Source organism: Lissotriton helveticus, chromosome 5_1 (assembly GCF_964261635.1).
Source record: "Lissotriton helveticus chromosome 5_1, aLisHel1.1, whole genome shotgun sequence".
Taxonomy (NCBI): Eukaryota; Metazoa; Chordata; class Amphibia; order Caudata; family Salamandridae; genus Lissotriton; species Lissotriton helveticus.
In genome coordinates this window covers 565614202-565636184 of record NC_136065.1, presented here as the reverse complement: position 1 = coordinate 565636184, position 21983 = coordinate 565614202, and the positions used below count along the sequence as shown (strand labels likewise).

The window sequence follows — 21983 nt, the reverse complement described above, 5'->3', positions numbered from 1 at the left end:
ATTTGGGCTACGTCTAGGGCAAAAGGCAATCCCGCTCTTAGCCAAACTGCAGTGGTTCTCACATATGCACAGTATACAGTGTAATACAATGTACCCTCTATATCCAGTTTAGCTCACCACCCTCAACTGCTGTTAGGTGTGTTTCTTGCAACAACGCTATTTGTTTACCCCTTTGTTTCAATGGGGACTGGATTTTATATTGTCTACTCATTGCGTTCATACCACGTATATTCCATGTGGTAACAATCAGGTTATCATGTTGATCCATTACGGAAAAACCTTGAACACACTGGCACATCCTTGGGAACATGGCAATTGGTTATTCAGGATGACCACCGAACAACTTATCAATATTTCAGAGGCATGTCATCCTTTCTCCCACCTCCGGGCCGGTTGCAATGTTGCTAACGACCATGTTAACGTAAACTCATTTCAAACAAACATAACTAAGCTAAATCAGAAAACAGCCAGAGTTAATTGTAGGCCTCAGTTTAGGTGTCACTTGGCACTGTGGCAGTATGACCATATGGCCGTGCATTTGGTTATGGTGGAGCACACGCCATGCCTCCAGCTTGTGTCAGCATTGTGCATGGCAGACCGTGTTGTTCCTCTAGAGTGATCCCAGCATTGCACATCCACCCTTATGTCTGATTGCTGTGGACTCAACTCAGGCATCTTCCCCCAGCAGGCGAGGCCAATGCAAATGACTGACTTTGGTAGGTTAGTGGAGAAATCGCTATGGTGGCCCAAAATGGAGCCATGGTTAATTGAGCTCACATGTTCTGATCAATGTAATCATCCCATAATACTTCAAAGTAAATTGTCTGCTGTCTGAGGCTTAACCAGTGACCTAGGGTACGCCCAGACATAGGTCCCTTGCTACCTGTGTCACTGGATTCAAGCTAGCCTGACTGATGAGGGGTAATATCCCGAAACCGGTCCCAGGATGCTTGTTTCCGGTCCAGCTAGGACCTGGCCTGGCAGTTCGGGCTGGACTGTTCCCATGAGGAACAGGGTCAAGACTGATTTGCATATAGCTGGATACAAACTGGGGTGCCATAGTGAGCAAAAGAATGAAGGATCAAACCCAGATCTGTGACTGGGGGTCCGTGGTTGAAAAGTTTCAGCACTCTGTCCATCATCTTGTGTGTTTGGATGAGGCGTGACCAGTGGCCAGTCATCAAAGCCCCGCAATGGTGATGGTACTTCCCGTGTCGTCCTCTTTGTCTTTCTCTCATGGGTGCACCTCTGTAGTTCAGGGTGAGCTTGCTATGTTGATAGCTGATTGGTGCTCCTCCTGTGTTTGTTCAGGCTAGGACATCACTGAGTGCACCGTGATGAGCAAGGACCGTCCCTTTGTTGCTCCTCCGATGATGCAAGCTACAGGGACTAGGATACCCCCAGCGAGCTGAGGGCTTGCCGCCGCCCGGTGTTTTTTCTGCCATGTGTTGTGCTATCCAAAGCCAGACATTTTCTGGTGTCATGAAGAAGTGGGCACCCTGATCAGCCACTATTTTCAGGTGAGCTGGCAACAACATGGCGTATTTCAACCACAGGTCACGCAGCCACATTTTCACAGCTGTGAATGAGGCACAGTGTTGTTGTACTATGAGAGTGAAGTAAAGGAATATTAATACAGCAGCGTTTTCCAACTTGGTACTATACTAGCTCTTTGTAGTATAGTGTCTCTGTCACACTAGTTTAGGATATTGGCAATTATCAGGCGCAGAGGGGTCTCCAGCAGCAGCCTCTTCGATGGGACACAGAGTGCATATTCCACTATGAAATGGTTGATAAGCCCTGCAGGGCAACCTCTCTCTGTACGACAACTCAATGAATTGTGTTGCATTATTGCCCACGAGTTGTTCCAGCAGACCTACAGTATGTAGACTATTACACCATGAGCAGCCCTCTGCGTCTTCTATGTGCTCTTCCAGGATGCAGACTCTGTCGTGCAGCTCTTTCAATTGTTTTGCAGTGTCTGTCGTGTAGGGGAGTTGGGTCTCCAGGGTGGACTCATTTTGTTCGACATGTTCACTGAGCTTAGGCTGATCTTCTCTGAGAAGGTTAAGATCTATGACTACAGTGTCAATCTTAGCTTCTAGAGCCATCCCGGTATTTCCTAACGCTAGAAGTATGTGGTCCAGTTTATCAGTCATAGCATCTGACACGCCCAAATGAGTCCCCTCATCATGAGGGGAGCAGAACAGGGCCTCTGCCGATTTCTCCTTGAGTGACAAGCCACCTCCAGGGGTCATTGATTTGGCACCTTGGAGTCTGCCCAGTTGCTAAGGTGCAAAGTGGCCATACTCCAGGATTGCAGTCTTTCAATTTGGCTATCTGTAGCCTTTGAGGCCGCCCAGGAGCCACGGGTGAAGGAGAGGAAGGGGTTATGGTCCACGCCTGAGTCAGCACGAGAAGCCAGCAATTCACTTCTCATTTATGATTGTGTCATTTGGGCATTTGAAGGCAGTCCGGCCCAGCACCTACGCCGGCTCCATATTCACTGGGAGGAGCCGGAACACGAGAGCATGTCTCTGTCATTGCTCAATCTAGCGCTCTTGTTAATGGTCCATCCGGATCTAACCACTCTGGTGTATTGAATATGGTTTTCAGACATCTCCGCAGAATTCCTCAGCAGTTTGAGTGACAAGGTTGCATCTGGCTGGTCAGCGCAGGCCTTTCCGGGGTTCATTGCTGCAACTAAGATTGGGTCAGCCCACAGTCAGATCTCAAGGGTTCACAGCCCCAAGCAGGGCATTTGTGCTGCCATCTGGTTTGTAGTGGGATCCTAATATAGAGGGCTCCTAATGGCGATGTTGGCGGATAGTACTTGTCTGCCATCTTTGGCAGTTGATTCCACCCCGTAAAGACATTTTCACCTCATTATAGGCTTTTGCCTGCGACTCAGGCAGATAACTCCAGTTCTGGACCGTTAACAGCTGGTTTAGCCCTCAGCAGCTGGCTATAATGCTATAGTAAATAACAATAGACCATTACAGGGTTCATTCTAAAAACATTAGCAATTATCCAAACTTCCATGAAGTTCTATCTCGGAGATATCACATGAGAAATATAACTGTAATACAACAACCCCCACTGAAATATAAAGTGGCATGGGAACTGATGCTTTTACAATGGAGCAGTGTATATTTGTTAGAGGAAACACTCACTCTAACATTCATGGTATCAAGCAACTGGTATCCATGTTAGCAATTTCATTTATAATTCATTGTATTTTTTAAGTACTATGTTTAGTGAGATATAAGGTGTCATATGATGCGGATTAGAGTGTTATATGGGTAATTTCTCCTGAATTATCTTCTGATAACACTCTCGGAGCCGAGTACTTTTACACTGTTTTAACACATTTTCTTCAACATAATGTTTTTAATTTAAAATAATACATGATATATAACACCCAGATTCACCCAGTTTCATTATGACTACTGGAATGCAGATCTATAATACTTGCACACTCAATTTCTACTTCACCCACTCAGTACTCTAAATGATGTGAAATGTAGACCTGACAATTGGCATGTTTTCTCTGTCACCTGGAACATGTTATCCACCTAAAACATGTCACACTTCCTGAAGCAGAACTTTCCTCACTTTAGGCTTCCGTTGTTGAGAAACATGGTAGTAGGGAGGTAACTTACCAGACTATATTGGGCCTGTACATCCTGTAGCACATAACCAAACGTCTGGTTTTCTGACGCTTTGTCAACTGGGTTTGCAGGCACTAAGCTGAACAGACCAGTAAAATATGGTGGTTCTGGGCCTTTAGGTACTTCATGTACCGCGTTCTGGAATATAAAATAATATATGAATTAGTTTTCACTGTCTGGACATCTTACAGTGCACTTTAGATGGAAGACGCAACAGGGTAAGTTAATCTGTGTTACCAATGTTGGCCATGACATTCTGTGCAATTACAACACAAACATAGGACACTGGAATACTCATTTAGACATGGGTGGTGGCATCGCCTCTGCATAGACCCTAATTCCCACCATAGCAGGAGAATGGTAAGTGGCAGGGCACATCAACATAGTGGTGTAATGTCAGCCATGCTGATGACACTGTTCAGTCTAGTGTCCCTGCAAGCTGCCAGGTTGAGCCCAAATCTGGTGGGAATTCCCCAAGCCCCAGGAAATGCCTAGGCATCCCACAAAAACTACCAGGCCCACACAGGGGTCCAATACAACTGGGTTAATCTTAGGATTACCTCTCACAAGATGTGCTATCTGCCCCCTCCCTAGAAAAGGGGCATGCCGTGCATTCCGTCTCCTCTACCACACATATAGGTGTTTAAAAAAGGGTAGGAAACACTCTCCTGAAAGCTCGGTAAATGGATCAGGAGGACAATCCCAATAACTGCTTTGTTTTTTAAGACTTACTCAATTTCTAATAAGGTTGGATCAAGATGGCTGAACGTATTCCCGATGATGCCATGTTATGTGTCTGTGATTTGTTAGTTATGTATTAATGTTAATTGCCTTCTATTTGTACATTTTGTTCCTAGCTCCATTGTAATTACACTGAAGATTTGAAAAAATGTGTTTGGGAGGCCAATAATGGCTTGTACATTTTAATGGTGTAATTATTCAACATTAAGAATTAGTTTATTTATGTTGATACAATTGTTTTTTACTACTTTTTTACTACTTTTTACTTGTTCATGTTTTTAAACTTATGTTCTTAAGTTTTTTTAACAAAAAGAAACTATTTTAGTTGACTGAGAACACAATGAAGACATATATCAATGATTAAAAATAACATTTACATTCCTCCATTATATTGGATTATGTCGAAAGCATATATTTATTTTTGGTATTACTGTTGCAAAGAACTAGAAGTGCATCCTCGTGTGGATATTTCCTTTTGGATTGTATGTGGATCATTTCTATGCATATGTATTTTATAAATCACTCAACCAGTGTGTGTGCAATTCGCAATGGATAGAAGAAATACTTTGTGACCATTTTTGCTGTTGTATAGCATGGGATGATTAGTGTATTTTAAGGGTATAAAGCACTCATTCTCAAAGTCTAACCTGTGACAATTTGACAGCTTACCATTTACTTAGCTAGGGGTATTAAGTGGTGCATTTAGTGCTCTCACAGGCAGCTACATGCACTGCTCCATGTCTCATTCAAGATGTGCTACTCTCTGGTATGTAGCCAGCCCTGACCATTTATGAGACAAGTTTCACAGTGCAGGCACATTATGAATGTAAACCCTGAGAAGGAGGTTGGCTATCCCACGCAGGCCTTCTTCCCAGCATTCACTACAGTTCACAAGAAGATGCCTCTTTATTATTCTTGAGGTGTAAAACCATATGCATTGTGAGGGCATTGGCATCGCTCGCACTGCCAGTGGCATAACTACAGTTCTTGTCGCCCAGGGTGGTCCCAAAGTTTGCTGCCCAGTGACGGCCAGTGCATGTAAGAGCGGGGGGTTCGGAGGTGAGACGGCAGACCATGAAGAGGGAAATTAAATTAAAAAAAGAAAAACACTTACCCTGCTCTCGCCGAAATTGCTCACCTCACCCACCACCCCCCAAAGAGTGCCATCTGCGGCGGCTCGCCCCCCCTCCACCACCAGCTCCTCCATTGCAAGTCGTGAGGCTGGTCATAACACAATCTAAACACTGCTTTCGGCACCAAGTCTTCTACTGTGTCCTGATGTTGTACCTCCTGAGAATGAGATCCGAGTTGTTCCATCATCAAGATGACTTAGTCATCACGGCGTTGGACCTCAAATGTGCGTGGCGGTCTATTGACACGTGGAGGGTGTGACTGAGTTAAAAAAATATGAGGTTAACACTTGACATTGGTGTTTTTATTCGAAGCTGCTGCTAGGAAGTTCAGAATATAAACGAAAGCATCAATGGGAAAGTTTTTGAATGAATATGTGTGTTGCTTGGGGAGGATGGTTAACAGTGAAATAAATCAAACATGAATCATTATTGACTGACTCTAAGAACGCGCGTTTTCATAAACCACGTAAGTATTAAAAATTGTGGGGCATATCACCAAATGACAGCGATAATTATTGCTGGCCGCGTGTAGTGTGTGGAATCCTAATTTATCTATCGCCGGATTCTATCGCCCGGTTAGCGTGCGATCAGCAACGTGCATCGCCGAGGAGATAGAAATCCAGGCAATAGCGGCGATAAGCATCAACATCGCAGGAATGCCTGCGATAAAAAACAGAGTTAGATAAAAACATTGCTGATAGGGAGATGTGGACTCAGCATAATAATCCACCTCCCATTATAAATATGGCCAAGTCAGAAAATTAGCAGGCATTGTAATCTACAAAACCAGTTGTCAGCCTGTCACAGAGACTATTGAGATGGCTAAAGACTTAGCTGATCTGCTTTGTCAGGTAACTTAAACGTATGGTCCAGAGGAGGCTTTACAGAGTCTCTGTAAATATTTTCCCAAGGAGGATTTGGAAACTTTGCTCTCTCCTGGGAGCTCTAGTGCAGCTTTCACTCAGATGACTGCAAATGAGACCGCGTCTACCTTTTCACTGAATTGACTAAGAATAGACATAAGATTTCAAAAGCAGAATTGTAATTTTGCCTCTCCCAGGCAGATTATCTGGGTTCTGATATCTCCACGTGAAAGGGACACCTGAAATTAGAATGGATTAAAGTTGGCCTTGGCGGAGTTCGTGGAGTTTCACGCCACTGAAATTCATGGATTTACCAAAAAACTCACCAAAATCCCGCAGAGTTCCGTGAGCAAGCAGAGTATTGCCCGGCCACCCCTATTGCAAACACTGCCTTGTACCTCACCCGCCTCCTTCAGATTTCAGGGGTCTGTGGCGCCGACCTAAGCAGCAGACACATATCTGGTGGATCATGTGTGTGCACATGCTGCCTTATACCTCACCCGCCTGCCCTCCAGGAGTCTGTGCGACACCCTCCTCTGCAGCAGACACATGTGTGGTACATGATATGGGCACCTGAAAGCAACTACAAAAGACTGAAAACTATCTCAAATTTGGAGATATTGAAGTGAAATGCTTTGCATCCGCTTTGGATTACTAGTAGGGAAGCAACGTTTGTCTGAATATCAAAGATGTAAGAATGTCCTAGTATTCGATAACAGAGCGAGATCCCATTTATCATATTTGTACCCCACAGCCCCACCCTAACCAAGCCCACTGTCTCTGTACCCACACTACTCTCACTCTATGAATCCATGGCACATCAGACAAACAAAGAAACCAATTGCAACATTGGGACAGAGACCTATCTACCCCAGTTGGCTCCAGATATTTTCTGTTCGCTGATGCTCGGAAGAGGTGGGATTTGCATGTGACATGGCTATCAGAATTTAGGACATCCTTCGATCACAATGCCTGCTAATGCATTCCATTCAAGCAGAACAGAGAAACTCTCGCACAAAGGCCAAGCAACAACTAATGAGAAGAAATTTCAGAAATAATATGCCAAAGAGCTGGTCGAATATAATCATCCACTCACACTTGCTGTGCTTTGTGCCTCCATTTTGATTGTAATAACAAACGTATACCATACCTTCGTAGGATGTGGTGACGAAGAAGATGGTTTGCTGGAAGGATCTGTGAAAATTAGTGTACGGAGTTCCTCAGTGGGTCATAGAACACAAATGAAGGTGATGTATGGTGAATGGTTGGACGGAAATCGTTATGTGGAGAGGGAATTCCTCCTTTTCATAGCTAGGGCCCTCACACCCTCATCAAGCTAGGTATCATGCTTCATCACACGGGCCTGCTACTCGTCGGGTCGACGCTGCAATACCCGACGGGCACCCATTGAGGGGCTCTTTGGCAGAGATTTTTTCTTCCTTGCTGTATAGGTGCCGTGGGTGTACGGGGCCTAGTATGTGTAGATGTCAAAGTGAAGTGTGCAGATTAAACAAGGGGTGGGATTACTCTAAATAACTTTATTCAGGGAGGATCCTAGCCTGATTAAAAAGAATATAGGAGAGGCGACAATCTGACTACAATGTGTCGGAAATGCGCTCTACTCCTAGGTGGACGGCATTTTTCTCATCTGGTAGTCACGAATGATCTGTGGCGATTCCTCAGGACCCAGTTTTACAAATACCTGCAGCTTCGGCATGCCCTCAATGCGCACATTCCGTCTCCCACCTTCCCCCCTGAATTCAGTCCCCTCGAGGCTCAAGTGATGATGGAGAGCCTAGGTAAAGGAGGGGTGTCACGGATTTACCACTCCCTAGTGAACAATGGCCGGCAACCCTAGACTCACTGCGCACCCATTCTGAGGGTTGGCTGGGCCCCTTGGAGGATGCAGACTGGCGGGATGCTCTCATGGCTCCTAAGACCTTCACGACCTCCTCCAAACTGCGCCTAATTCAACTCTACTACTTACATATGGCATATCTAACCCCTGCGCATTTGTATAGAGCTCGACTGCGGCCCTCCCCGATTTGCACACGATGCGACCGCGCTCCAGCTGACTTTTACCATATGGTCTGGCAGTGCCCCTACATTGTGTCATTCTGGGCGGCTGTGGAACTAGAGCTTACACAGACTCTGGGGTGGGTGGTTCCCCATGACCTACTACGTTTGATTTTAGGTGTGTTTGATGGCCTGGATGGTTCTCGGGCCGACAAGCGCTTTCTTGGGACTGCAGTGGCGGTGGTGAAACAGGACATTGCATCACTCTGGTCTCAGGCCAAGCCTCCAACTGTACAGAAGTGGAGATGGGGTGGTTTGGTTGCGGGGCCCAAGAGGAACCCCTCTGCGAGGCCCGGAGATGCCCTAAACTATTCGAAAAGATCTGGGGTTAATGGTTCAATCTACTGTCTTGATTGGTGTGTGTTCCTATGTATCACGATAAACCTGTATAAGAATCCAATCTGAAGCCTGCTACACAGGTCTCTGTCATCATCATTACTGTTATTAATCACTGAGGTAATGTGCCTGATTTTGCTGTCAATGTAATTATGTGGTTTCTTCTAAATATCAATAAACTTGATTATAAAAAAAAGTGTTTGACCCTTGCCTTTCGGAGATGGATCAACCGTTGGCTGCCCTTAAACCATGTTCTAAACAAAGCGCTTATAGTTGAGTGGCAGCCTTAGTCCAATGTTTAATTGGATGTAATTCCAGGAGTGGGACACCCCAGTGCTCATCATCCTCTCTTGCTCTGTCGTTATCCTCACTATCAAGAGGTTTGAATGTTGTGTTTAGATCCCCAGCTATGACAAATGCAGCTTCCCCTGGGAGGGTTTCTAAAAACCCACCAAAGGCGTTCATAGTTTCAGATCCCCGACCCCCACTGAGACCTCTAGCGTATACATTTATGATGACAGTTGTTCCATATGGCCCAAATACCACCGTAATTGCAAGGATATCACTACACTCTGAGGGTAATACCCGGATCTTGAGCCCTATGTCTTGTCTTACCCAGAGTGCAAGGCCCCCCAAAGGCTGGCCCCTGTGTTGCTGGAATATAGTAATTTAGGTAGTCCAGGTGGAACATGGCTCTATGGACCAGGTTCCCTGGAAAGCACAGACATCACATTTTTCTATAAAGTTGTTCCAGTCGGGAGCAACACCCCTATTCCTCAGCCCTGCAATATTCCAAGATAATAATGAGATAGTGTTGATGTTTGAAGTATGTTAGTGGTCAGGTGGCACTAGGGGATGTAGGTCTCAATACCTGATCTAGCTAACTCTGGACGCTACAGGGGGTATTGTCTTGGTAAGAAGATTCCCTGTTGTATCTGGGATGATATGCTCACTGGATTGATCTATTGTAGCTACCAGCGTACTATACCCAGGGGACGGGGGAAGCCATCAATCTATCTCACTGAGCGAGGACACCGTAAGTTTGGGAACAGCAATATATTTAAGAATAGATTCACTGGGTCCACCGGGGGGCTATATTTGAGATGGATATTAGTTTTAAAGAGATGTTTGGTCTGTAAGTCGTAAGCTACCAGATTCTCAACCAGGTCATGGTGTATTAGAGTAAGGGCAATAGCGTCCGTATCAGTCCCCAAAGTAGAGTGCCATCTGGCCCCAACTATATCATCCCTTATTAAGGATCGGCATCCCCTCACTTGCCGGATCAAAGGGATAGATTTATTAATCAGGAAAGCCTCATCCTCTGTATGTGGTCTGGGTGCAAACTTAGGTATGTTGGTCAGGTATATTATCCTCTTCCGCTTCTGCTCTTAGGTGATGCCGCTACCATGGGGAAGGGAATACCCATTGGCCTGGGGGGTATGGGATGCTTGCTGGAGGGACCTGTGTCTGTTTCAGGACTGGAAAATTGGGGGGGGGAGTGCCCTATTAGGTTTATCCCCCCACAAACCTTTTGGGTCATGGTGGACTCCCTGGGCCCTCCTTTGGTTTGTACTGCTGCCACTAGCGTCTCCATTTAGGCCCGGTGTTCCACTGACAATGGTCGATGATGATTACCTTACCCTCATGTGCCAGGGCATTGGTCTAGGATCCTAGATTTTCCTTTAGTGATTGGACATCGTTATGTAACTTACTGAATGATTCAGAGAGACAATCCACTGCTACCATGAGTGCTCTAATTTCTTCTGTCAAATTCGAAATTTGGGCTAATAATGATCTCGACGCTGGCAGCTGACTGCATGTGGGATTTGTGTGTGTTTCTATAATTTTGCTAGGGTAGTCGGCTTTTATTACAGATGCGAGAGGCGGAGCTTGAAAATTGGTGTACCTTCCTTGCGGTGAAAAGGCGCTATATAAGAACCTTTGACTTGACTTGACTTGACTTTTAAGTCGTCTTTTTCCTTTAAGACCCCTTTTAGTACCTTGCTTCTTGTTTCAGTAAGGTTATCTGTTGCATCTGCGATGTCTGAAAGTGGGGCACAGGAAAATAGAGAGATAATCTTCAGGTACTTGCTCCTCTAGGGCTATATTGTCGACCCCACTCGAGCTTGGGCTTTGGGCGGCTGTTTGGGATTTCCTGTCTTTAGCACTATTGGAAGTTTACGAAATGTGGCCATTAAAGATACTATATATAGGACTTCCGGCGGACTGAATGCTGTGAGATGGAATGCTAGCTGTATTGGAGTCAAGGAGGCCTTCACATTCAGACATGAGACTATCAATGCGGTCCAATACCCCCTCCCCCATTCCTGCCCCCCTCAACAATGTTCAGGGCAGGTTTACTCTTCTTTACTATTTTATGTTTTGCGGACTGCAGGCCCTCATTAGTTTTGCGCTTTCCCATTATGGGGCTAGCACACAGTACACAATACACAGGGGAATATTATTTGCAAAAAGGCCCAGACAGAGGTGTGGCGAGGGTACCGATATATAGGCAGAAAAGATGGTCGAACAGCACCTTAGTCCTCAGAGAAACGACCAAATGGGTGAGGCTAGCAGAACGGCAATGTCAAGGGGGTGGCCCAGCCCAGCCTCCTCTGGGCCCTGACGGTGCAGATGTTCCCGCCCTTGGCCCAAGCTTGGCTCGGGCACGTGTCCCGTGCTATCCCCTTTTGTGCACCTCCGGGCGCGAGCTGTAGGGCGAAGATTGCGGTGGCGGTGGCGGTTCCGGCCGCGAAGGATGCTGGGAAGTTGAGTCCCTGCAGTCGTGCGTCCGTTATTTTCAATAACATATATGATGCCACCCACTCCGTAGGATGACTCTCACTTATGAAGCACTGCCCATTTAGCATGGACAAAGCTGTCTTGAATGCTAAACTTATCGCTTTTTTCTATATATCTATCTTTTTATTTTTCTTCTATAGCTCTCTTTCTTTCTTTGTCTCCATTTTGACTGAGTGTACGCTCGCTTTCTCTCCGACTGCTTGCTAAAGTTCAATGACCTAAACAAATAAATGTCCAGAATGACTCTCCTTAGGCTCTCCAGCACATACGCTATGAAATCATCTCAGATTGACCTACCGATTAAGAGCCTTATACAGGGATAGCAAAGCGAGCATTGTACATTCGTAATTAGATAGACTGCTCCCCACATGCCACTCCAGCTTGCTTTCCTCGGTGACCCCTCCCTGTTCCTTTTTGTATGCCCCTGCATATCAATTGGTGGTGCCTGTGTGTTTAAGACCCAAGCACAGGCAACATTAAAGCAGCTTCTTCTTTGATAGCAACCTGGGGAAACCTGCCATCTGACTCTGAACCTGAGCTTCAAACCTATTTGCTGATATACAACTTAGGGACTTGCCAGATATCTCATCCCCCATCTTACAACTAATATAGATGGGATATTCACCACGTTTGTCATGGAGTATCCCATTAAACAAAGTCTAAATAAGACCTATAGTTTTCACTAAAGCCATAACTCTTGAAATAAGAAGCCTACATATTATACCGACCTGATGATGGAAACTAACACATATTACATCTATAGAAGGAACCTTTAACAAGAATTGTTTGACACACTGTATATGGTAAACCAATGGACATCTTGACGTGCTGTTGAAACATATTTGAAAAACAATGCGATGTGAACTCAGAGATTATCTATATGCATGTAGACTGTTATTGATATTTAGATGGGCTGGTTGATGGAAAATAAACAGTTTTTTCTGATTTAAATTAACAAATTACATAACATAATCCAATGTTGAACTTACCTTGGCAATAGCTCTTGCCAGGGTTCTAAAAGACTGAATATACCCAGACAGGGTATGTGGTCCATAGATAGTAGAAGCCGCCTCATACCGTTGAACCTTCAGAATAGAAAAATGCTTCTTTAAACATGCACTTGTACATTATAATCTTGTTCTATTTATAGTTTGCTTATAGTTCTGCTATCATCTTCGTCGACATTTGGATCTGTAATGCATGGAGTGGAGCACAGATGAGGAATTGAAACATTACTTAGTCACATTCTTGTGGCTTAAATAGCATGAGTTCCAAAATATTGAGGGACATAAGGATAAGTATTACCGTTCATGTTTGCTAATGATATTGGTATTTAAAATATACATATATACAAATATAGCATTTTAATGTACTTTGCTTTGTTTCTATTTGTTTCTATTTTTGTTTTTAGTATTATATTTTAGTATTATAGTTGACATTTTTTGGGGGGTTGCAGATTTGTGGGGAGATTGCATGGGGAGTACTTTATTTTAACTATATTAAATATTTGCTATTTACTATATCCTTCATATTTGTGAAATTTGTAATTGCTTATTGTATTCATTTTTTTATAGGTTTAAGCATTTGCATGTGTTCATTTTTCCAGAATGTGGATTTTTATTGGGTAATGGATGGGCATTTTATTATCAATATATATTAATAACATTGTGAATAATAAGTTTGAAATGAAATTGTCATTAAATCATTAAATACATTTATAAAAGTATCAAATAAATAATAACATATTGGGGTTCATTGATTTATATTTGTATTTATTTAATTATATAAATAGGTTAGTATTTCATTGCATGTTTTAAAATGAAATTGGGGTTTACTATTTTAGTTCATGTTTTGAATTTTTCAAGTTCATATATAACTCATTGAATTTGTGAACATTTATATTGTATATATGAACATCTGCAATGTCTTATAAAACATATTTCAGTTAAAAATAACTGGCTCCCCAAATTATATTTACCTTTTGATTATTTTGTGGGACTGGTATTAGAACAGTAAACATCATCAGCAACCCAAATATATGCGCTTTCTCTGATGTTTATGTAACTGGTTTAGAACAGTTAATCTGACCCTACCCCACAATTTATTCACTTTCCCCATTATTATGGGGTTAGGGTTAGTATAGTAAATCTCACTCCCACCCAAGTATATTATACACATTGTACAATATTTATGGGAATGTTACAATAGTTATGCTGACATCACCAAATATAGGAACTGTCTTCAATATTTGTGAAACTGGATTTAGAAGAGGAACTATACCTTTACTCCCAAATACATGCACTTTCCAAAATATTTGTACGGCTATAAGTACAATCTAAAATTTGCCATCCACCCCAAATATATTCGCTTCCTCCAATATATGTTTGGCTGGAGTTAGAATGTTAAACCTTAACCCTAACTGCCCCCCAAAAAATACGTGAACTGCCTCACAACGTTTCTGGGCTTTGAGTTAGAAATGTGACCCATTCAAATGTAGCCACATTCCCCAATGTTTGTGGGGCTGGAGGTACAAGTGTCCATTTGATTGTCACAAATATGACCACATTCACCAATCTTGGTGGCGTGAAGAATAATAGAAAATTTGACCTCTCATCCTCCCAATGTTTTTGTGAGTAGAGTAGTAAGTCTAAACACCATCCATCAAAAATATTTAGTTTCCCAAGTTCTTCGGAATAAAATAAAAAAGCACTTTTTACGTACTTTATTTATGCAACTTAATTAATGTTTGTGGGGTGTAGTTAGTATATAAAATATGATTTTAAAAATAATGTTAATTCAAAAATATTTAGGAATCTATGCTATAATAAGAAATCTGAGTTTTCCATTTTTTTAAATTTTGTACAGTTTTGTAGTATTCGAGCGAATACACTTATTTTAAAACATTTTACTTTTTGTTAAGATGGCGGCACTGTGTTAGTTGCAAGCGCCATCACCCTAATTGAGTAAACAGTGTCCTACAGCCATCGGAGACCCATGGATTTCCCCCATACTTGAGCTGGCAATATTTGCTGACTGTATTTTGCTGGTTGCACAGGCACACAGCTTTCTCCACAGCTATGCTGAAGCGCTAGGGGATCAGGGAGGCTAGAATCTCCCATTCTGATGGTTACTCTGATTACTGCAGAGTGGGTGGAGCTTCCCCTTCGGCATCTGGAAGGGCGCGGGAAATCTGGAATCCCTGGAGAGTGCTGGATTGAGCCCATAAAGTCAGGTAAGTTATGTCTCTCTTCCTCATGGAGGGATACTAATGCCTGGAGTGGGGAGGCTTGCCCCCCTTTAAGACTATGTCTAAGTTTTGATGTGTCGACTTTAATCAGACTGTTTCGCTGAGCAATCAGTGTTTTTTTCTCTCAGCATCCTGTTGTGTAACTGGAGCTTGACACCAAGCTGTAGCAGGGAGAAATACTGTTTTAAATCCAGACATTCACCTGCAACTTTGCTATGGTTCTCTACTCTACAGATGTTGCGGGACTTCGGAACGAGAGACTCCTTAATATCTGGCTGAATTCCTGGCCCAGCTGCAGTCTATGGTCACTTCCCAGCTTTGGTGTATTAAAGATACCACCAAAGTAAATTGTTAGGGGTGGGGCTGCTCTCACCTTCTATAATATTCATAGCCTACAGAACATTGGGAAAAGCGACCACAGTGTGGTAAAGCTATCATCAGTCAGGCAATTAGTCTGGGGGATACGGCTGTAGTAGCTATACTAGCGGAGGGGACATTATCTTCCATCTCGAGGCCTATCACAAAGAGCAGCAAACTGCAAAGTCAGGGCAAAGCCCCAGAAGGCACTTAGAGCCAAACGATGCTTGAGCGGCAGGGTCTTTCCTCGTTTTAGTCTCCTCAATATCCTTCCAGAGGACTCTAGATCACTATATTTCTCCTCTTCAGTCAGCTGTTCATAAAACTGGAGGGAAACTGATACCAGGTTCCCACGGCCCCATCACTGGCTGTCACTACCAGCTCAGGAGAACTACCATCAGGAGATGCAGCAACAATCATAGTCTTAAGTGGTCCTAACCATAACCTTGAGCCTTACCTTAGCGAATCTCAGAGAATGTTGATTCAGCATTATTCTGATGGGGCATCAGAACCTGAGACAGGTCAATGTGTCATCAGCAGTCAGACCTTGGAGCAACATTCTCAATGCAGGGCCAGTAGCAGATACAGGAAAATGTCCTATCGGACCCCCCCCCCCAGACTTTTATTTCACTATCTGACTCTGGCAGTCTGTCGGACAGTGACTCAGAGGATCATGAATCAGAGGGGTTCACTGCAATGGGTGGTCTCAAGTACTGGCTGACCGTCAAACCCAAGGTTGAGGGGGACATCCAACTACTAGTAGTAATGGTCAGGATGTAGGAGGCAGATACATCACAGCCACCTAAATTGAGAAACATGAAGAATTTGTGGGATCAAGAGACAGGGGTCTCTTTATCCCGCAACTTCTGTATTGGTAATGGATGACACTGTAATTTTTATTGGTCTTCTGTCAGAGTTGCATCAGTGGCCTGAACCTCTGATATTGTGCAGTGACTTTAATGTTACTCTTTACCCATGAGTTGATTCTTCTTGTCTTGGGGCAAGATCTTCTGCTCTTTGTAGCATTGCTCATAGTGGGAAAAAGATCTCAAGGGAGGCCCTGAAGTAATTTATGGCTTCTTGTGCTCTTGTTGATGTTTGGTGACCGTGTCGCCTAGGGGAGCCTGGGTTCAGTTACTATTCAGTCCCCCACAATTCACTCTCTCAGATCGACATGTTTCTCACAAGCTATTCTGTGTTCCATGTCTCAGCATCTCCCTAAACCCAAGGGGGATCTCTGATCATAATTTACTCTCCCTTTACTTCCACCTTGAGGGGTTTTCTCAATCCATGTGGCCTAGTCCTCTGGACTTTTAATAGGAAACCTTTTCTTGATGAAGCTTTTATTCATTTTATGGATATGGAAGTTAAGATTATTTTGGAGCAGAATATTGGCTCAGCTTCTATTCTAACCGTATGTGATGCCCTTAAAGGCTTCTGCAGAGGTCAGACTTTAAAATATTCCTCATATTGGCAGAAAGAGCAAGGTCAGGTTGCGACCAGTATATGGTCAGCTCTTGCCTAGAAGGAACACCTCCTGCTACGGAGTCTGATTTGTCAGAATAGGGGGTGTCTCTATTTCTTTTTGATCAATTAGCAATTGCTCAAGCCACCCTCAGGGAAAGATTATTTCACAACGCGATTTAGAAGGGCCGCGCCAGACAATAAACGACCTTTAAAAATAGTGAAGAAATGGGCCAGATACTCTCCTATAAAATTAGAGGTAAGGCTTGCTCTTGTATCATCCAGGCAATCATTATTAACAAGGGAGAGCAGGTGAGTGATCATGAGCTTATCCAGGAGAAATTCCACTGGTTCTAACAGAGGTTGTACAAAGAGGATGGGGTTGCTTCTAAAGATGTGATAGATCAGTTTATTCGGACACATCAACGGAAACTGACTGATTCACAACAGTTCAGGTTGAAGGATCCGATCTCCTTATATGAAGTAGGGGATGTGGTCAGTCAGCTATCAAGGGGGAAAGCCTGCGACCCTGACCAAATTCCTCTCAAATTCTATGCTGCAATCTTGCATGTATTGGTGACACTCCTCTCTGAACTCTTTAATTCCTTTGAGTCACTAGGACAGGTTCCTGGCTCTTAGGCACAGACTAATATTTTCATCTTCCCTAAGAAAGAAAAAGAACCCTTGTTGTGAGGCTCATACTATTCCATATCTCTGATAAATGCAGACTCTAAGATTTATACCGGGGTGCTGCCTAATGGATTTTCTCTGGTAATTTCTGATTTAGTAGAAGAGAACCAGCACAGGTTCATACCAGGGTTCAATACCACTACACATGGCAATACGGTAATTACCGTTTTGGTTGGCTGACAGGGGCCTAGTCGGAAAGATAATGCTTGATGCAGTAAAGGCATTTGACTGGGTGTCCTGGCCATTCCTCTGGGCAATCATGATCACATCAGGCTTTAGACTGCCATTTATTACCCGGGTTCAGAAACTTTACCAGGGACTTAAAGCCAGAGTTTTTGCTTAGGTAATCCCTCCACCCTATATGGATCAATAGGGGTACCCGGCAAGGGGGCCCTCTTTTACCCCAGCTCATCGTACTATACCTAGACCCCTATATTCAAGCCTTGAAGAGGTCTTGCGATATTCTCCCATTACAAAATCATCTACTTGGGCTTAAAGTTCTAGCATATGCAGATGAACTTGCTATCTTGACCTCTGCTCCGGTAGCCTCTATGTCAATGGAAATAATAGGAAGTGAATTCGGGGCAGTTTCGGGATATAAACTCAATCTCAACAGGATGAAACTCTGCGCCAATATTCCCCCTTCGGGAGAAGACAGGAACTGGGTGAGCTTGGCTAGTTATTTAGGAATAGAATTGTCATTAAAGATAGAAGAGATAATCAAGTATAATTTTGGTCAAGCTTTCATGAGGATAATAATAATAAGTGGAACAGACTACATATATGGCTAATTGGAAGGTTTAATCTAATTAAAATTATCATATTGCCACAATATTGATATCTTTTTAGATGCCCCTTTACCTTTCAGAATTTTTTTTCAGATTGAGGCCTCTTAGCAAAAATGCATTTGGGGTGATAAAAAGCCCAGATCCAGCATACAGCTTCTTCAGAGGCCTCAGGAGAAAGGAGGTCTCTCCTTACAAGATTTACAAGTTTATTTTTTAGCGGCATTCATGACCATCTAACCATGGCCTTGGGTGATGAACTGTGGGAGTTGGGCTGTATCTTTCCAGAATATTTACCTTGGGGTGCAGCCATTGTCCCAGCAGTGGTATTATTGACATGGTCTACTTTAAAAGCGCTTGTTTCAAGACATTGAGGGGCATATTATCAAGGACAGGCGATACATTATCGCCGCTTTTATCGGCAGGAAACTGCCGATAAAGCGGCGATAATGGCCTTGATAATATGCTCTATGAATTCCAATCGAAGCCCATGTTAGATGTGTTCACATCTAACATGGGCTTCGATTGGAATTCATAGAGCATATTATCAAGGCCATTATCGCCGCTTTATCGGCAGTTTCTTGCCGATAAAAGCGGCGATAATGTATCGCCTGTCCTTGATAATATGCCCCTAAGTGTTTTCCACACCATCTGGGTGTATCTGAGAAAGAGACTACCGGGAATCCTAATTTCCCTCGACAGGTTCATGAGAGCTTTCTGGAGTATTATGAGGGTGCCAGGGTTTTTACATTGGGGCATTTCTATGAGGGTGATTTCCTTATTTCATATAAAAATTGATGTCAAAGATTTTCCCTTACCCACTTTTTCTTCTTCAATTATTTACAGCTTAGACATATTCTTCGGAGTTTAAAGACAGGAGATATATATTGTTCTTTGAATAGTCTTTTTGGATTTTCTGATACAAACCCCTAAGAAAGGCATTAGCCAGGCTTATAAAATGGTATTATTGTTTGAGGTGGAACGGGCCTGATGACCCTTTTTAATGTGGGGTAGATAAGTGGAGTAGGCATCTTGGAGTGGAGGTAACTCTTTATGATAGGAGACATACAAACGCGCTCCCCCGTAGTGTCCTAAATTTCTCAAGGGTTAAAGAAGCCCATCAGTTTAAATTCATCAACAGTGTTTATTATACTCCCAACCATCTCTACATCATGAACCTTAGACAGGATGCTAAATGCTTCCCATTTCGACTGATCAGGCAGAAGCCATCCTCAATTTTACCACTTGTCCTTCTATTGTTCATTATTGGCAGATAGCCTTTGGAAAACGTAACTGGCTTGGTCATACCAATGTCGTCTGGGACCCTAAATTAATCATGTTAGGTCACTCATCATGTAACCTGGCTCATCTTGGTGGGATTTACTTTTTTGAAATTGCATTGTCACGATTCAATTTAGACTGTCACTGGCTACTCACTCAGGCTCCTAATCCAATGCCTATGTGGCATGGGTTTCTGAATATTGGCCTTCTCGAAATCTTGTTATTAGAAAATGATAAGCGGAGAGCTAGGTTAAGGAAAATCTGGAACCCTGTGAGGGGACTTCTAATTGGTTCTTCTGCTGGTCCTGACTACACATCATCATAGTAGCTTTCTCTTCTTTCTCCCTTTGAGTCTGTGTTTGTTGGGGTTCCAATGCACCTTGCATGCTATTGTAGAGCCGTCCGTTCCATCTATGCGAATAACTTACGAATGGCGCTCTCTTTTTCCCGTTTATTCGTAGCGATTTGGCTTATCTGCTTTTGTTATTGATATCTGTGTGATATAATGTTCTCCGAATAAAATTTATACTAAAAATTAAATTTTCTATAAAAATAATGTATATCTATTTCAATTAGAAATGCCTTTCAAAATTAATATATTTCTCAATTTGGGGAAATGTATTTTTAAATGTTAGTACTGCTAATACAACATTAATTAAAAAATATATTGCACTTAAAAATATCTACAGCCACATGCATCAACCATTTTTGCGAGTGCAAACGGTGCGATTCGCAAAAATTGGCCATTTGCGCCCGCAAAAATGGCATTTGCGTTGCATCAAGCTTCAAGGCACTCGCAATTTGAGAATTCGCAATTAATTGTGATTTCTAAAATTGCGATTGCATTTAAGGAATCACAATTTGCGATTCCTTACATGCAATGCAAGAACTATTTTAGAATAGTGATTTCGCTACTAGGGGGCGCAAATTACCATCAAGTTGAACTTGATGGTAATTTGCAAAAACGTTGAAAAATGCACTAAAGTAAATTTTTCAAAGTTGTAGGTTACACACACACCTGTCCTTAGGGCATGTGTGTGCAAAAGATGTGTGCACAGAGCAATTTCAGGGGTGCAACAGGGTGTCCTTTGACACCCTTGCACCCTTGACATTGCATGCGCAATTTGCGATTACCAATTGGGCCTGTAAGCCCATAGGAATGAATGGGAAGGCATTCCTTAATTGCGACACGCAATTTGCGAGTTGCAATTAAGGAATGTTTGGGAAACGATCATTTTATAACGATTCCTACATGCATAGGCTTTTGCAATTCCTTATTTTCGATTTCTTAATAATCACAAAAGCCTGGTAATGTTTAAAATTTTTAATTTTTCAAACTGTCTTTATATTTTTATAAAAATAAATGTAAAATATATTTGATTTTATGAAGATTGATTATTTTTGTAGAGATCTGTTTTTTGTAAGTTTGATAGAAGTTACAAAACATTATAGATTTTATTTTAACTAAATTACTGCATTAAATTTCATTTAAATAAACAGATTTTTTTATATCATATTTTTTTCAATACTGTTGGTAACTATATTTGTCAAAGCTGATTGTGTGGTTACATCTATATACTTTTATTATACTACATTTGTGTTCTCTATAATTTTGTATCCAACTTTTTTGCATTTTTTTATATTTTAACTGCAATCCACATAAAATAGTTTTTACTTGCCAGGAATCATTTTGTGAAATACTAGCAGGTGTAACTTAGGAAAGCCAGTTGCACACTTACATTAACGGCCAAATTCACCTTTGTGAACAGACCTCAATATTTTGGTGTCACAAAATTTTTGTTGCCATTATTCCAACATACATCTGCACTGCATAAGGTTGCATATACTCTCGGTGATTCACTAACACAGGAATTCCATTCTCTTGTTCATCCTCCTGGAACAAAGTATTTAACGTGCAACAAGACTTCAACTTTGAGCCACTTCAGGCTTAGGAATTCTCATTAAAAAGTAACATTAAGTCGGTCATTATCTCAGCTCTTCAAACAGTCTAGAAATAAATCACCTTGGTTCAATTACAGTTGCCTGTTAATATTAAGTAAACATTCTCTAGAGAGTGTTTAATGTGAGAGAGCTACATAGCATGAACAATAGATGAAGGTTTAAAAGCAATAGATTCAATTTATTATTATGAAAAGGCTGCGTTTTGACCTATCCATGCTTATTCCAAGAGCGGGGACAATCAATGGGGGAATTTATATTGACAAAAGATAAATATATGTACAATGACTCTAAATGTGTGGAAATTACATACGCAGTAGTTAGCATGAACAACTGTCATGGTTCAAACCCTTTGCATTCGTTGAAACATCTTTGGAAAACTATGGCCAAGCTGGAAAATATCCTAACTTTTGTCAAAAACTGCTGTGGAACAGAAATATACATTGTGAAATAGTCTATCACCTAATTTTCCACATTTAATACACTTTACATGAAATGTAACTACCATTTGCTCCTACTCATACTTCTTTTATTTCTATAAAAATTGTGGTGGACATTATTCAAAGTAAACATTTGTA

General features: G+C 42.3%; 1 protein-coding gene across 6 annotated transcripts in view; it reads right to left on the bottom strand.

Annotated features, from left to right (window-relative positions):
* Window positions 1-21983, bottom strand: part of ASAH2 (N-acylsphingosine amidohydrolase 2) — a 434557-nt gene that overhangs the window by 72274 nt on the left and 340300 nt on the right. For all 6 annotated transcript variants that reach the window (XM_078642909.1, XM_078642906.1, XM_078642910.1 and 3 more), the window contains 2 exons: window positions 12612-12707; window positions 3663-3809 (listed from right to left, as the gene is read on the bottom strand). In XM_078642909.1, coding sequence (XP_078499035.1) covers window positions 3663-3809; window positions 12612-12707 — 243 coding nt within the window. The remainder of the gene's footprint in view (window positions 1-3662; window positions 3810-12611; window positions 12708-21983) is intronic.